Source organism: Engystomops pustulosus, chromosome 2 (genome assembly GCF_040894005.1).
Source record: "Engystomops pustulosus chromosome 2, aEngPut4.maternal, whole genome shotgun sequence".
Lineage (NCBI taxonomy): Eukaryota > Metazoa > Chordata > Amphibia > Anura > Leptodactylidae > Engystomops > Engystomops pustulosus.
The window spans coordinates 236811549-236828382 of record NC_092412.1 but is presented as its reverse complement, the minus strand read 5'-3'; the positions used below and the strand labels follow the sequence as shown (position 1 = coordinate 236828382).

Genomic DNA, 16834 nt, shown 5'->3' with positions numbered 1-16834 from the left:
TTCATTTATGGATCTGATGCTGTTAATGATGTATGCGCCTTCTTTAGCTCAATGACAGCCATTTTGATCTCCAAATTTAGCACAATGCTCATCCTCAGCAGAAATCAATGGCTGCAATGTGCGGAGGCGCGTACCGTAATTTAATACTGTTTTCGCACATATTTAAGGGTGAGACTTGATGGAGATTGGATGCATATCAATTCAATTTCATGGGGATTTGTTAATGCATGAAAAACCATTACCTGGCTGCCCTCCTTCTGCCAAAAGATAGCTGGTTGAGGGTTTCCCGTTGCTTCACACTGAAACGTCACTGTACGTCCCAATGCAACCACCTGATCACGTGGCTTCACCACAAAATTTGGGGGTTCTGTAAAAAAAATATGCATATCAGTGAAAACATCCTTCGAGTAAAAAGAAATATCTTTTCCTATTCAGAAATAGTTATTAATATCTCGATAGCCTGACCTGCCGACCCATCCGTACAAGAGCAAAGTTCAACAAGAGTTGGACTCTCTCGATGGAGCTCTACGAGATCTACAAGTCAAAACTTTCTAAATATATTCTGACTCGTACAGCTAGGTCAATTACTTTGAGAATAAAAATTACACATCTGTATTTTCCAGACAGGCAATCTCTAGGAGTTTCTCTAATTTTATTTGGTTTATACAGTTGATTTGGTCCCTTCCGCTGGCAGTAAACAGGATGTGTACGGAACCATATGGGACATGTTGTACAATAACAACTATTTATGTTTGAAGGGAAATATGGCTTTGCAGCTGGTGATGGAATAAACAGTTTTAGATTCAAAAAGAGAGAGATTTTGTTAAGTACTGTCATGTCACTGTGATCTGAGACCTAGGAATCATAAATCATCGATACACCCCGTTATCTTTATAGGCTCACTAGAATATGGGTAAATGAAAAATGATCCTCCCTTGGGAGAAAATACAAAGCTGGGAGAGAGGTAGAAGTAGGGTGCCCTTTAACACTAAACACTGTGCTGTGCAAATATATTCCAGTTGTTGCTGGAGACAGCCTGTCATTAGAAAAGCTTACACAATTGTAATTCTTTTAATTATAAGGTCAACAGAAGGTCAACAGGAAACAGGAAAGGGAGGAGTTATATAATCATGGATTGTGTTACCATTGGAAACTAAGTAGAGGAGGGGAGGGCTCCTGCTGAAGCCAGTTGCCTTAGAGCTCAAAAAAAGACAATGGGGAGGATTGATCATGGCTTGTATTCGCAAAGATCATAGCGCAATTCTACACCAGACAGGGCCTGGTAGAATCGTCCAGCCAGGCGATTGTGCACTGAATAAACTAAGAGGTCGGAGCCACCTAGTATATCCAATGCGACCTGTGGAGCAAGTTAACATCAACCACTGGTACACGATGTGCCACCACTTGATTAATCCCTCCTCTGGGTAATTTTTTTTCCATAAAGGGTTGGACCTACAACTGGTACAAGATGACACCATCCTAGTCTTGGTACCAGCATTGAGTAATTTAGATAATCATAACGGTTGATATCCCTGGATGGTACTATTACATTATGCATGTGATCTGCCTATAGAATGCTAATGGGATATTTGGAAGTATAATATACATTTTGGAAGCTTTTGTGAACGCCTATATGAAGTATGACTGGACAGTGTCAGACTCTCAAAGGACATACCCTTCATTAGTGACCTCCAGCCAATTTGTTGATTCATTCCAAGAGAAAGGTACAGAACAATCCAACATTCTAAGAAAAGATGCTCCATAATTGTTATGTTATGGGAATACTAATTTTACTAAAATTGTTTGAGAAATGGCAGATCCCATTTAACAATCAGGAACATACTAAAGTAAGAATTTGCTGTCATTTGGCACTTAAAATTCACGGAAATCAGTCTCAATCAAGAATGTAAATGTTAACTTCAACTTTAACTACTAGCTATTAGCGAAGCAAGTTGGTGCCAGAACATATATGGAAAATTCAATTCACAAGCAAAAGAAAAAGATTCACACACTTCAAGTAGGAGTTATGGAAAATGAGAGCAATGGAGTGGAATAAGGAACAAGCCGGAATGACGAAGTCAAAGCTGTACGACTGTTATGGCTGTTTGGAAGACCACAGAAAATTTCCTTGTTAAATAAGCTTTGATGCCCACCCGTGTGGAATTATTTGCCATATAATTTTCCCCCAGCAAAGTAAATTATGTTCATGCTGAGATATCTAAAGGCTTCAGGGAAATTCTGGATTCTGAGTTTTGCATTCCAAATTTGCTTTTGAAAAGTAAATGGAGAAAGTAATCACTAACCTATAGTATATAGCCTCTACGAGAAGCTGATTTAGATAGTAAAAGGGTTCCTTTAAAGTTTTGGTCTACGTCAATGCACCCCTTTCCTACCATACAACAGCTGTACTGAATATTTACCTTTGAGTCATCCCCGACTAGTCATTATAGAACGTGTAAGATTTGTGGGGCCTAAACAGTTTAATGGTTTCCTCTTTGGTTTTAATTTCCTGTAGAGAAGTGGGAGCTTTAGGTGGCCCATTAGTTTGGAAGATGATACCAAATTGAGATGTATATCCATGAACCCAAATGGCCTGCATTTCTTACAGAAAGGGGTAAAAGTACTCCAGTCTAGTGCCAAAGAGGCGAGCAGGATGGTGGCCACTTTCAGAACTGGAATGCAAGTGTCTTTGAAAATTTAAGTCTTAGTTCAGAATGTCTGTCTTTGCTGTGCTACAGGTGCTATGTAATTCCACAATGATGTCATCAGATTTATTATTTAGCAACACCACATAAAGTGCTGTGAAGCCAGTTTGTTAATAGAAGTACGTTAAAAGAGAGAAATAGAATCAGATCACTTTAAGGCCCCATGCACAGTAATATGTGCATTTTGTGGTCCGCAAGAAGGGGAACATGATCCTCTTCTTGTGGCCCATCTGACATTGGTGGGTAAACATCACTCAACCTGCCAATCTCCATAGGAAATGACTATCCAGGCCGCAAAAAAAAAATGGCAGGATTAGGACCTCCCCTATCTTTTGCATTGTGGGAAGTCGGCATGTTGACAGCATGCACTGCACCATGACCAAACTCAATTTAAAGAAATGGGGTCATGAGTTAGCTGCTGTTTGTGAGGCTAGCTCACTACAAAAGCACACATTCACGTGCATGAGCCTTAAGCCATATTCCTATATTATATAACACAATTATGAAAATTAAATTTAAAAAGTTGGGAAACTCTAGAACCCAGAGAGTATCGGTACATATTACCTTATACCTTGTCACCATTACCACTGTTTTCAGGCAGATGTATTTCCTACCGTTATTTCAGGTGACAAATGCAACCTAGAGGCTGACTGGTGGAGTTATGATGAAGATGATGGGGTGGTATTCCCGCCATGATATAACAGGATGGATTATAAATGATGAATAATAAAATTCCAACTTACCAGAAACAACTAAAAAATAAGAAGAAACAAAAAAAAAATGTGTGAAATAAAATGAACGTAAAATATGAAAAACAACAAAAATAAAATAAAGTCCATTCAATGTAAAAATTATAACGATAATAAAATATATGTCCCAAAGCATAAACGGTATTCTAAGTTTTGGAATTATCTTGGCTCCAGACAGATAAGGGTGAGTTTATATATTTATTTTTTTTATTTGACCATCTTTAAAACTTACATCGCAATTATATTTTTAATAAAATGTCCAAAATAAGCATTTTGTTAGTTCAATTCTTATGGTTGTCCTTGAAATGACTTTACGCAGAAGGACTCTTTATGGTCAATGGATATTCCCATGAAGACCCATGTCAAATCAAGATTCACTTCAAGTAGATGAGTCATTACAACAGTATATTGACATTACAATGCAATTCACGTAGGTTACATATCTCTTTTACATAAATCATATAAAAGTGGGACCACAGGGTGCCCATAAATATATCTAATATTATAATAAGCCACTTCCAGAGAAAGCTCCCTTAATATTATAGTCAATGTCAATAGGATGTGGCTTACATGTCTGAAAATTGAGGTTCCCACTTATAAAAATTTCTCCTCCAAAATTGGGGTACCCCTGACTCCTGTCCCAATGCCAAAGAAACATCAAAACATGCTTATTTGACTACCTCCTATGCAAGTCAATATAGGTGACACACCTCGAGCATAGCATCCTGAGTTTAGTTGCCTCTTGTAGGAAGGGGTTCATGTTACCCCATATTTTGGAGTTGGGTAGGAGTATCAGTAATGGGACATGGAACTATCATATATTTGTGGTCTATGTCACAAATGTCTATTTTAGGGTATTAATAAACTCCTCTGTCGGCCCTCAACAATATTTAACTGGGAGTCTCATGAAACATATCACCTAAAACTGATTTGTCCTTGATTTTATAGCCCGCTAGCTCTGTTTTAAGAACATTGTATAAACCATTCAAGTTCTTGTTCACTTGAATGATCGCAGGCTCACTACTGTAATATGAGTATAGTTAGGATAATGGTCCTTTAAGACATCACTGTACAAAGGTCATTTACCCAGCTAGAGGATAACGTACAACAGAGACTATTGTGTCATACATCTAATGAAAAACTGTAAAATATTTACAGCACTACAGAAAATCTGCCAAGGACACAAATTAAAACCGACTTCCCCAGGACACGAAAACTCCCCGCACATCATGTTTAACATATTAAAGTTTGTATCTGTTTCGCAGCTGTTCACTGCACCGGGACAACCATCGGCGACTTTGCAGGAAGAATATATTGGGGTTCATACACGCACCCTGTCTAAAAATTACATTGAATAATTTTTTTCCATTGAAAATGTAAAAACTTTAACAATTTTTTGTTATGATTTGGATCTGGATCATTTGGAACATTTGGATCTGCTGTTTTGAAAGATATCCAATCTAAAAAGACTAGGCTTAGTCTATAAAGTAGAGGTACATTACTGGAACCTGTAAACCTTTGTAACAACTTGGTATGAGATTACGACGCAAAATTGAACATTGAACAGAAAAAATTTCCCAGTAGACCAAGTGTTGGTTCATTGGTCAACTGTGTTGTCGAGCCTCGAGCAAAGACGGCTTGAAATTTGTCTGTTCTCCACCTTTGCTTCCCTGAGAATCCTCAAGATATTACAAGTTGCTACCATGATGAATTCCATGGTAGAAATGGAAATTGGAGCCCCAATAAGTAAATCTTGAAGACAACTCTTCAATTATGATAGTTTAATTTTTTTGGGCTCTAAGAAAGTCATAATTCCCTGACCTAATATTGGATTTAGGTTTTCAGCTGAGGTAAGTATTAGGCTGCAAGCTGTCAATTTGATTTCACCACTGCAGCATCTTTATAAAGAGAACGGTGGTGTATGAAGACACTGTGCTGGATCGGTGTTGAGGAGATCTGTATTTATTCAAATTTTTGTTATTTTATATCAGCTTATGTTATAATGCAAACAGTCCTAATCCTAAACTACCCCTTAAAATTCAACATTCACATAATCTTATTATAGCTCTTTGGGAACACTGTACACTAGCACCAAAAACAGAACTAGAGTGGCCATTGGCATATTGTTTTGGGGGGAAAATTTTTTTTCTCATACAACATATTTTTAAAGCTAAATATCGGGAGTTGTAATATCCGTGTGAAAGAAGCTAATAAAAGAAACAATTCCAATAATGACACATAATATAAAAGCATTGCATCAGCGTTGCTTCAGGAAAGGTATGCTTTAAGAAATATAATAAACACAATATCAGTTGACACAAGTCAAATCTTCAATGTGTGAGGTCTTACGACTTGTGCAAACAACACATTTCAGGGCCTCTCTTATCTTTCAAACTGAGAATTTCTTTCTTATTAAATCCATGTAGTCATCCTAAAGACACCAAGGGATATACTGTACTATGCATATAAGCTTTACTTTCACTGGCCAATCACATGGTTCTATCTCTGGCTGATCATGTGATGCTGTGCTGAAGCATCATGGGATTGGTAGCAAATGAAAGGAGAGTATAAAGGATAAATTTAAAAAGGAACATTTTAAAAGCTTATCCATTATTTAACAGTCAGGTGGGGGTGTAAAGTTACGGTATGATTTATTTTTACATAGAAAAAAGGGATTTTAGATTTTTTTTGCTTTTTTTTTGCTGTAAGAACCTTTGCAGACTAGATATTTTTGACTTCCCCTTTTTCAAGAGTTTTGCAAAAAATATTTGTCCCCTGTGTGACAAGCAGCTCTGTTGGGTCTGCTCGATACACATAGAAGCTCATCTCTATAGAATCTCTATAGAGAAGCTCTTAGGACCACAGGCTGATACTAGGAAGAAAAGGCTAGACCCACAAGAACGGAGCACATGGGCAAGAATCTTCTCCAGGAAAAAATTTGTTCTTAATACAAACCACATTTAAATCTACTGAATAATTGCCAAACAGATGTATTGTTTGATGTAATAACATTGCACATAAAACTAATATGGAATAAGTTCCCCTACTATTTCTGGGACTACCCTGTATAAATAGTCCACTCTATTTGATATGTTTACTTCTATAGAATAAAAGGAGAGGTGAGTGGTGGTGCTGATATGTGAAGGCCATGTATATCCAGGCCTGGAATGTACTTCTTTTCATGGTTCTTTTATCAAAGAGAATCAATACACAAGGTAAACATGGTTCAAGTGATGAAAGTTTCAATCCCGATGAACACTAACCCTCAAAGTTACATTGCTCTTAACCCCCTTTGAAGAAAACCTAAAGATTACAGTCGGAAGTTCAGAGCAAATAATCTACTCTGTAAACATGCAGATGGCTTCTTCCCACAAAAAAGATCATAATCCCTATGTACTGTATAGTGCTGGTCATGTGTGCTCATTTTAGAAAGGGAACTCAACAACTACACATTACATTGTCAACCCTACGCATTTAGCATTTTATGGGTTTCATCACATTTAGCATCTAATGGGTAAAGAGTTTTTCACAGACAACCAATGGAAGGAAAGATACCAAGAGTTCTGAAGTTGGTTGAACATTCTATTTTTTGGATTGGCCCTCAATTAAAAAATGGGGTAGGAATTTCAAACTTTTGCCCGGTTTAGGATCAGGTATGGTTTGTCAATGGTAGTGTTCTGGGAGCAGGACCTAAGCATCTCAGTTCTGTGTTGGACCCTAGAGCCTTAGGGGCCAATAGGTTGTCTCCATTTCATACTAAAGTACTAAAATAATACATTATAGCTGGGGGCCTGGTACAGATTTTGCATTTCAGCCCAGCAGCTTCAAGTTACACTCTTGTAAGTTGTCCAACAGCCGATCCTTCACTCCTCCAACGTATGCCATTACCAAAATTGTGACCAATTATATTGACTACTTGTCCTGCAGCTAATATGTATGACCATATTAACTATATAGAAGAATAAATCTATATATCTCAGTTCTGTGTTGGACCCTAGAGCCTTAGGGGCGAATATGTTGTCTCCATTTCATAGTAAAGTACTAAAATAATACATTATAGCTGGAGGCCTGGTACAGATTTTGCATTTCAGCCCAGCAGCTTTAAGTTACACTCTTGTAAGATGTCCAACAGCCCGATCCTTCCCTCCTCCAGCCATTACCAAAATTGCGACCAATTATATGGTCTACTTGTCCTGCAGCTAACAGGTATGACCATCTTAACTATATAGAAATATATATCAAAATAATTTTTTACCATATTTTTTACTATGAAATGTTTAATCTTTACAGAGCCTGATCACTACAAATTGGATATTCTAAATCACCCAGCACAAATAAGCCCATTTTATTTGCTGTTGTTTCAAACAATAGAAGATGTTATCTTCTGAAGGTCCATAAATCTGCATGTTTAGCTTTACATTGAAACTAAAGTAATGAACACAAATGAGCCAATATGCAAATGCAGATCCTGAAAATGAATTATTAGCATTGTACTGGCATCCAGCGGAGAGTGACATATATTGCTTCCGAGTGTGATGTAAATGTGACCTAAATTCAAAAGTCACAGGAAAAACATATACATCAATTATAAACTCATTTGACATGTAAATAAGAATTGCATAGATAAATACATTTCTGTTGGCTTAATTGTATCTGTCATTTTCTGTGCAGGGACAGGACTGGTGACAGTAATGGAGGTGACATTACTGATCTATTAGTGGTATTGTTGATGGGTCACCACTCCTTACCTTGTACAGTGAGGACAGCTGATGCTTCTGCTTTTCCCACCATGTTTTCGGCAATGCACGTGTACGATCCCATATCTCCGGCTATTACTTTACGTATCTTGAGAGTATGGTCATCCCGAATTTCATACCTTCAAAGCAAGAAAACATTGTAATCAGAAGGAATCTGGAACTATGATCAGATGATCCTCAGTAAATTAATTTCATGTTGTAATGTTTGATAGGACAGGAATCCATTTTGGAGAACATTACGAGAATAGTGCAATGGGAAAACATAATTGTCCACAAAGGCCCAAATCAAATAATAATATTACTGTATTTTTCGTACTATAAGATGCACTGGATTATAAGACGCACCATCAATAAAACGTCTAAATTCATATATAAGGCGCACCGGATTATAATGCGCACCTGATTATATGGATGAATGAACAGCAGGCGGCAGACCTGTGCACAGCTGTTGTCTGTAAGTACGGTTTATATATAAGGCGCACTGGACTATAAGGTGCACCTTTGATTTCTGAGAGAATCAAAGGATTTTTGTGCACCTTATTGTCTGAAAAATATGGTATAAAAAAATTGAATCATTAGAAGCAATGGTATTAAATACCTTCCTAAATATGGCCATAAGAATATGTCCCTGGGAAAAAAAAAAACAATCCCCGAAATATTAGCCAGTACCTTCCAGAAGGCCAAGCATTTTAGATGAACATTGGCTAAACCCAACGATTTTGGTTTGATAGACTAACAACCTGATGTGTATACAGATTCAATATTCCCTATCCATTGTTTTCAAGGAATAAAAGATGTCGGCAGAGATGTCTACACTTCTCCCTATTCAGAATTCATGCATTTATGATCTAAATGTAGGTCTAGGTGGGATTAATTTTTGGCTAAAATATTATACATCTAAGCTATTTGTTCATCTTTAGTGCACATACTGTAGGTATATGCAGATACCAGCTATAGCTGGGAAGTCTCATGCAGAGTCTGAAAGCTACAAGCCATTGTTTGAAAAGGGGTATGGGTACAATTGTTAAAATAAAGATTTATTAGTGGATAGACAAGGCATATTTGTTAAAAACTTTATTTTTAGAATATAACATCGATAAAAATAATTAACCTGGTTTTAGGCAAGTCCCCGTCATCTTTCCTCCAACGCACAGTAGGAACGGGATCTCCTCGAGCCTCACATTTAAACTCAACACTGTCATCTACCGTAACGGCCATGTTACTTGGCCTCCTTACAAAGGATGGTCTTTCTGTAATTAAAAAGCAAAGTAATTGAAGTCGGTTGAATCTTTCAAATATACAAATTTTTTCACATTTTTTTAAATCAATGAACCACAACTTCATCATTCACATACGAAATTATGACATATGACAACTCAGTGAGGAACGCCATGTGGCAGGTGTCTAAAGATTGATATAATCCAACATAACTCAATCCTTCTTTGTGCCAACATCTGCCATAATAAAAGAGAGTTTATCTTATTCCCATTAGATCAGGAGATGTATTGACATTTTGTCTTTAAGGGCTTGTCCCATGAGCACAATTTTGGTTACCTATATTACCTATCCACAATTTTGGTGATAAGTATTTAATAAAAGCATCACTCACTGTGCGGCCATTCCATTTAAACTATATGGCTCTGATGGAGATATAGCAGAATTGAACAATTCTCAACTATCTTGGACTTTCCCAGACATTTTTACCATATCTACATTCAAGGGGTAACATGGACCTCTACTTCTCACCAAAACAATTAGAGGTGGGACCTGCATTATCTAAACAGTAACATTTCATATCATAATGTATTGTAATATTATTTCCCTTAGAGGTCGGAATGTTTTCCTACATCACACACATGCCGAAACTTGGGCCAACTAAAAGTAGAGTTCTAAAATGTCACAATCTGGTTGAAAAATATTATTGTCTGCCCTTGAAGAAAGTCAAGGTGTGAAAACCAAGACTAGGGATTAGTCTTAAAAAGGATAAAAAATGTTAAGGTTTATTTATTCATGAGTGGAACGTCTAGTTTCAATTACAGGAACGCCACCTGTTCCACAGTTGTTCAAGTGTATCTCGCTATCGTATGTATTTTTCACGGAAAGAAGCTTCACCATCAATCAGGAAGCCTACAGAGCTGTGGATATGACCGGCAATGATGGCCAAAAAAAATTAGGCGATTTCTTCAGTCTAATCCTAGCTTGAAGATACTAATAATTCCTGGTAAGAACATGTCCTATGCTTTCATGAGACGATGCAACGTGAAACTTTCGGAAGCTGCAACAAATCAGAATGGAATAACTTAAGCTTAAATACTGTTATTTTTATATATATAATTGCTGCCCAAGTTAGCTACTTTTACTATCACCATGAAGAGAATGCAAAAAATGATGATTACTTTCTTTCCAGGATTAGTAGTACTCTTTAATACTCTTCTCCAGAAGATATAATTATAATGACAGGCAATCACTAAAATGTTCACTCTCACTTATTACAGCCAAAAATAACAAGCAGCACCTGTTTCAACAAAAGCATTTTATCCTATGGGACTTTTCTCTGTGCCGCTTTAACGCAGAATAAACTAATTAGATTAAAGCTAGATGTTTTGTGAAAAAAAAATAACATTGTTTATCTGCCGTTGATGGTTTGAAGTCATCAACAATATTTTCCATGTCGGTTAATCAAGAGTTTCATTTTCGTTTTTTTGGCCTTGATGATGGAAAGAGAACTTTTAGCAAATGGTAATTCTTTAAAACATGGCAAGTTTGTGGCCAAGTAATTGAGAAAGTAAATTACTAAACTTAGTTACTGAATACATTTTAGAGGTGGAATTGTTTGCTTAAAGGGAATCTGCCATCAAAATCCATCATGATAAACCAGGGACACTTACTTATAGATCCAGGCATCATGACTATAGTAATTTACTTACATTTGTTATCTATGGCCTCCACCACTCTAAAATCAACTTTAGAAATTATGGTAATGAGACAGAAGGGAACCGTTACTAGAGCCAAAGGCTGTTACACTATCTCTCCCTCTCTTAGCACTTCCCCCTTCTTCTGCCTGATATATACAGTAGTAGAGGAAATTTCAGAACACAGAGGAATAGGGGGGAATTGCTCCTACATACTGTCACAGCCAGTGAACCCTTCTGGCTCATGACCATAATTTTAAAAACTGATTTTAGAAGGAGGTTTTTGTTCACAGTGCCTATGAGTGGGTTTCTTTTAAGGCCACCAGAATACAAACTTAATTTTTCTCTGGCGGCAAACTATGGGTCTCTTGTCTGTTTTTGCAGGCTTTTTGTCAACAGTATTTAGTGAATGTTGAGCAGTTTGGCTGCAAGAACTGGGCATTTGTCTCCAGGATGTCATCCGATATTGTGGATCCACAAAAAAAAGCAAGGTAGGCAAATTAGCTTGTCCTATCTCCTTGGGGTGTTACATAATTGTGTTACCTAGCTACTGATTTGCAAAAATGGATCACAAATGTATAACAACCATGTGCCAACCAAGGCCAAGAATAGGGCATGCTGTCAGTTTTTCTTAAGGGCACTAGGCTTAGACACAGGGCTGTGGAATTCTCGGCTATGTGTATGAGCCCATAGAAATTCAAGTAAAAACCACAGCTGTATCACCGAGGCAAAAATAGTTGTATACATAAGGGCTAAAGGAGTCTTTCCATGAACTATATTCAAATAATTGCTGTTTTGAGGATTCAGAGAGGAGCGGACCTCATTATCATCGTCCAGCCAGTGGAGTGATGTGGCACCACCCGGTGAATTATTAATTATTTCCTTTGGAGGAAAAAAAACTAGAACATGAGGCGAAGCAGAAGAAAGGGAGGTTGCATCATTGCATCATTAAGACAACTTCTTCAACAAAAACATGCAATAGGTTCGGATTCAACTCCCAGTGAAAGCGGCAATACAGACAGCCCTACATATACTGCAGCATGTGCCTACAGATATAGATTGGGTCCACAAAACCAGGAGCAAGTCTCCACTTCACTCAAAGGAAGTGGACAACCATCTATGATATCTCTATTTCCGATAGGACATATCAAAGGTTTTCACTTAATGTTGGCCACATACATTACATAAAAGTAGAGAATCACTTACCTAATACTGTTAGTTCTGCTACTTCGCTTTCCCTTTCACCAACCATATTGGTACCAACGCACACATATTTCCCTGCGTCACTTTTTCTTGTGTAGGTGATCATAAGCTTTCCTCCTCGTATCTGTAAACAAAATAATTTTTTTAAATGATTAATTTCAAGTATCTAAAAGCCAACGATAATATTTTTTAAACAATTTAATGAATGTGAATTTTTGTTGTTATACAGTTATACAGTAACAATACATGTTAGTGTATGTACAGTATTGTGAACCTGCTGTCCATGGAGACCACAGAAGCTATCCAGAACGTAGCATTCATGGTAGTCTCATTAAGGGACCATGCAATCATTCCATTCACAAGCACTAAACAAGATGGATGGTGAAGTGACTGAGTGGAGTAAGATTAAGTGTTCAGGTAGAGAAAAAGTATACAGTTTCACATATACAAACATTGAAGCCCTTCGGGATCTTGGGCATTGTGTGTTCATCATTGTTTCATACGGATAACCCTGACACTTTAATACATTGCAATCTTTTAAGTGCAGATCATTAAATGTGTATACAGCAAATAAAAAAAGCACTGGGACAAAAATAGCCCTTGGATCTTTTACACCAGGTCTTATGGTTGAAATGTATCATGTGTTAATGCACAAAGGAACATCTGGGAAAGTTAAGAAACCAAGGATATGGTCTACGCTGATGGACAGAATGGGACTAGAAAGCAAGTGAAGATCATGCACAAATTGATGCCATGTAACTATGGACACTGGGTTTGTTTCATATGTTCTTGCTAAAAAAATCTATTCTACTGGTTTTGATATTTTTAACCCGTAATTTGCACCATACATTTGTGCAGACTCAATGGCGTAACTAGCAATGATCACCAAAAGAATAAGTCTAAGAAAGACCAAGGTGACCAGGGAAGACCAAGGGAATATGTCTAACGTAGTCCAAGGTTATGGTCTACCCTGTTGGATGAAACGTGACTAGAAAGGAAGTATAGATCAAACACAAATCCATGCTGTGTAACTATGCACTGGGTCCATGTCACAGGTTCTCGCTAAAAATCCATTCTACTGTTTTTGATATTCTTAATCTGTAATATGCATCATAAATTTGTGCAGACTCAACGGCATAATTAACAATGATCACCAAACGAATAAGTCCAAGGAAGACCAAGGTGACCAGGGAAGACCAAGGGAATATGTCTAAGGTAGACCAAGGTTATGTTCTACCCTGATGGATAGAACGGGACTAGAAAGGAAGTGAAGATCACACACAAAAATACATGCAGTGTAACTATGCACTGGGTTCATGTCACATGTTCTGGATAAAAATCCATTCTACTGTTTTTAATATTATTAATCCGTAATCTGCATCATACATTTGTGCATACCCAATGGCATAACTAGCAATGATCACCAAGGGAATATGTCCCAGGATTGTGAGCCAATTATCTCTTCTCCCGAAGTAAACTATTTCTTCAGAGGCATCTAAAGGTAACTACTCTAAACTTCAACGTCCAAACTACTGCAGAGCCTTGAGACAATCATGGGGATTTAAGTCAATAAAAACAGACTTTTTAATGGGTCGACTTATAGGATGATTACCTATATCTAAATACAAGAAGTAAGTACACCTTTGACCATAGAGTGCTGCTCGTAAGACTTCCTACACCAGATAAGATTTTCAACAAGGAGAAACAGAGCCCTTATCCTTCTTTTTCCCATTATTTTGTCATTGCAAATTCATGGGTTGTGCATCCTCACCTAATATAACTAACTGTTGTTGACACATGCATGTTAACAGTAAGTTAAGAAAGTAGAGAAAGCATATAAACAATGCTAAAAAATCCATTACCCTGTATGAGAAGAGACCAATCCTAGATATCAATAAATACCTAAGGCATTGACTGAGAAATAGGGTAATACAATGCTGGTAATGATCCAAGCAATTGCCATTTACCTGCCTCAATTAAGGTATTGAACTAGAATAAGCTCTGATTTCCCCCGAGGTAGTCACACTACATTAACAGAACAGATTGGAGTTTGGGTTCTTGTTAGGAAACCATATTGGTATGGTCAAATGGGTGACAAAAGGAGGGATCTAATTTTCCTCCTCTTAAAGTTTTCCAGGAATCCAAGGGGGTTGGGTTTGGTTGAAGATACAAAAGAAAGCATATTGCAACGGATTTCAATTCTGCATTGCTCCAGTAGTCCTTTCTTGGCAATGTGCAGAAACGAAAGTTCCATAGGTTCATGGGACTAGATGTTGCCAATGAGTAGCCACATTGGATCATGGGACGTCACTTCGGTTCACCATAGATAATTGCTACTTGGTCTAACGTGACCACTTATTGGTAGAAGTGGGTCCCATGAGCCCCCTGGAACTCCCAGATAGGTGCAGGACCGGAAACCATTAGTTTCAGAGCAATGCAGGATCGGGGAGCCAGAGCAGGATAAGTCTGCTTACACTTATCTTGGTCTTTATTGGCTAGATAATAGTTCTGAAGTAAACGGTAGCTTTTAAAAGGTTTGCTAGAAAGTTTTAATATTAAATTAGAGTTTTTAGCAAAATATTCAGAAAGTTACAGGTGGACACTTTTGTATACTTTGCATATTTTATATTAAATACTTCTAGTAAACCAAGGAAACACACAAGGGAACACAACCTCTGGGATACAACCAAAGATTTGCAACAAAGCATAGAAAATGTGTCACTTATTAGAAAGTGGGAGCAATTAGTTTCATGTCTACAGGAATACATTTTGATCCTATAGGGAATATTCAATGTATTGACTTAACCCAATTTTGACAAACAATTTCAAAGACATATGTTAATTAAACACAGGGGAATATTCTAAATGTTCTCATATATTTTAGTAATTAAAACACCGACATCATTTAACATGTCGAGATGTGTCAAGTGTTGTAGCGGTCCTTCATTTGACTCACAAATTAAATATCTAAAGTTTGTGTAGGATGAAATATACAGCTTTGAAATGTATACGGCCACATACGAGGAATTCACATGTCATTAGCAAATTGGAAATTCTAGGAAATTGCAGATATTAAGACTGCATATTTCTATATATAACGTGTTTGAGGTTTTCCTTTTATCCTAGTTGAGAAGATGCAGAAAATTACTTGTGTGGGATGGAGGATGAAAGAAGCCACACATATGTGACTGCACCGTAGAGCATGCGGGATATAGGTTGGGTTCTGTGGGACTGAAATAGGTTGCCATCCACTCACATTACAATTAAACTTAAAACTTCTTGATGTTAACAGTACAGACGATTCCCTGGTTACATACAAGTTAGGTTCTGTAGGTTTGTTCTGTAAGTCGGAACAAGTATATTTTGTATTCAGGCAAAAATTTTATGGTCCCTGTGACAATTAGATTTTCTCAATTTTGATTTGTCATGGGGAAAGGATTAATAATAAAGTTTCATTGAATACACATTTGATAACTCTTGCAGCTCTTCATTGTAGCTTGGGGCTAAAGTTCAGTAAATAACCAGCATCTGTAACTAGGAGTAATCTGTATTCCAAGTCCGAGTCAACTTTTCTCCAGAGGATGAAAACTTTTATTAATCCCCCACAAGAGTCCTCCAAAAGAAGAGGGACCTAGTTATAGACACTTAATTTGGGATTAAAATACTTAGAAAAAAAAAACAACATTAGAAGGGTTGTCTGAAGAACAAGACCCCAACTTAGGGTCATCAATACAAACCCTGGGTCTGAGACCCATAGGAGAGAGGGGAAGGGAAAGGAAGCGGGTGGTTCTATCAGGTCACTAGATTTCAGTCTGAGATATATATATATATATATATATATATATGGTATGGCCTCTGAATACAAGTAGAAGCCTACAGTAATGGGTAGCCCCTTTGCTGAGCAAGAGCAGAAGAGAGGTTGAGTATGTGCTTTTTATTGCTTTTGTACCCCTCTAAGCCGCATATCAAAAGTTTTGCAATCCCGACCCTTTGTAAGTGCAAACTAATTTAATATTCACAAAAAAATGACCTTGCCAAACAGATTCTTTATAAGTTTCCACTAGGCGTCTTCTTTCATTTAAAAAGTACTACCATATAGAGATAGTTCACATTGTTGGCCACTGAAATGCATTACTAATCTTCCAGACTTTAAAAATTAATGGGGCAAAAAAGGCTTCCTGTCCAACTATGGTTAAAATGTCACGTCTATTTCCTATGGAACTGGTAATCCTTTAAGTGTTGGATGCAAAATAGCCATTTCCCATGTTTGTAGGTCATAGGTACAGTGCACTTTAGCGCTAGGGTCAAATGAAATCTGAAGGTAGTCTGCTCCCACAGGGTAGAGTACAGCTGATCTGACATATTTTAACCGTCTGTAAGTTATTATTTTAATTGATGCTTTCAAAGGCTTCCATTCTTCGTCAGATAGCTGGATCTGTGTGGAAGCAGCAAATATTTGAGGCACTTGTAATAACTTGAATTGTTTGAACAGAGCGGTATTCATGATG

General features: G+C 37.3%; 1 protein-coding gene across 3 annotated transcripts in view; it reads right to left on the bottom strand.

Moving 5' to 3' along the window:
* Nucleotides 1-16834, bottom strand: part of ROBO1 (roundabout guidance receptor 1) — a 754561-nt gene that overhangs the window by 72135 nt on the left and 665592 nt on the right. For all 3 annotated transcript variants that reach the window (XM_072138539.1, XM_072138540.1, XM_072138541.1), the window contains 4 exons: nt 12330-12450; nt 9323-9461; nt 8203-8330; nt 243-367 (listed from right to left, as the gene is read on the bottom strand). In XM_072138539.1, the coding sequence (XP_071994640.1) occupies nt 243-367; nt 8203-8330; nt 9323-9461; nt 12330-12450 (513 nt within the window). The remainder of the gene's footprint in view (nt 1-242; nt 368-8202; nt 8331-9322; nt 9462-12329; nt 12451-16834) is intronic.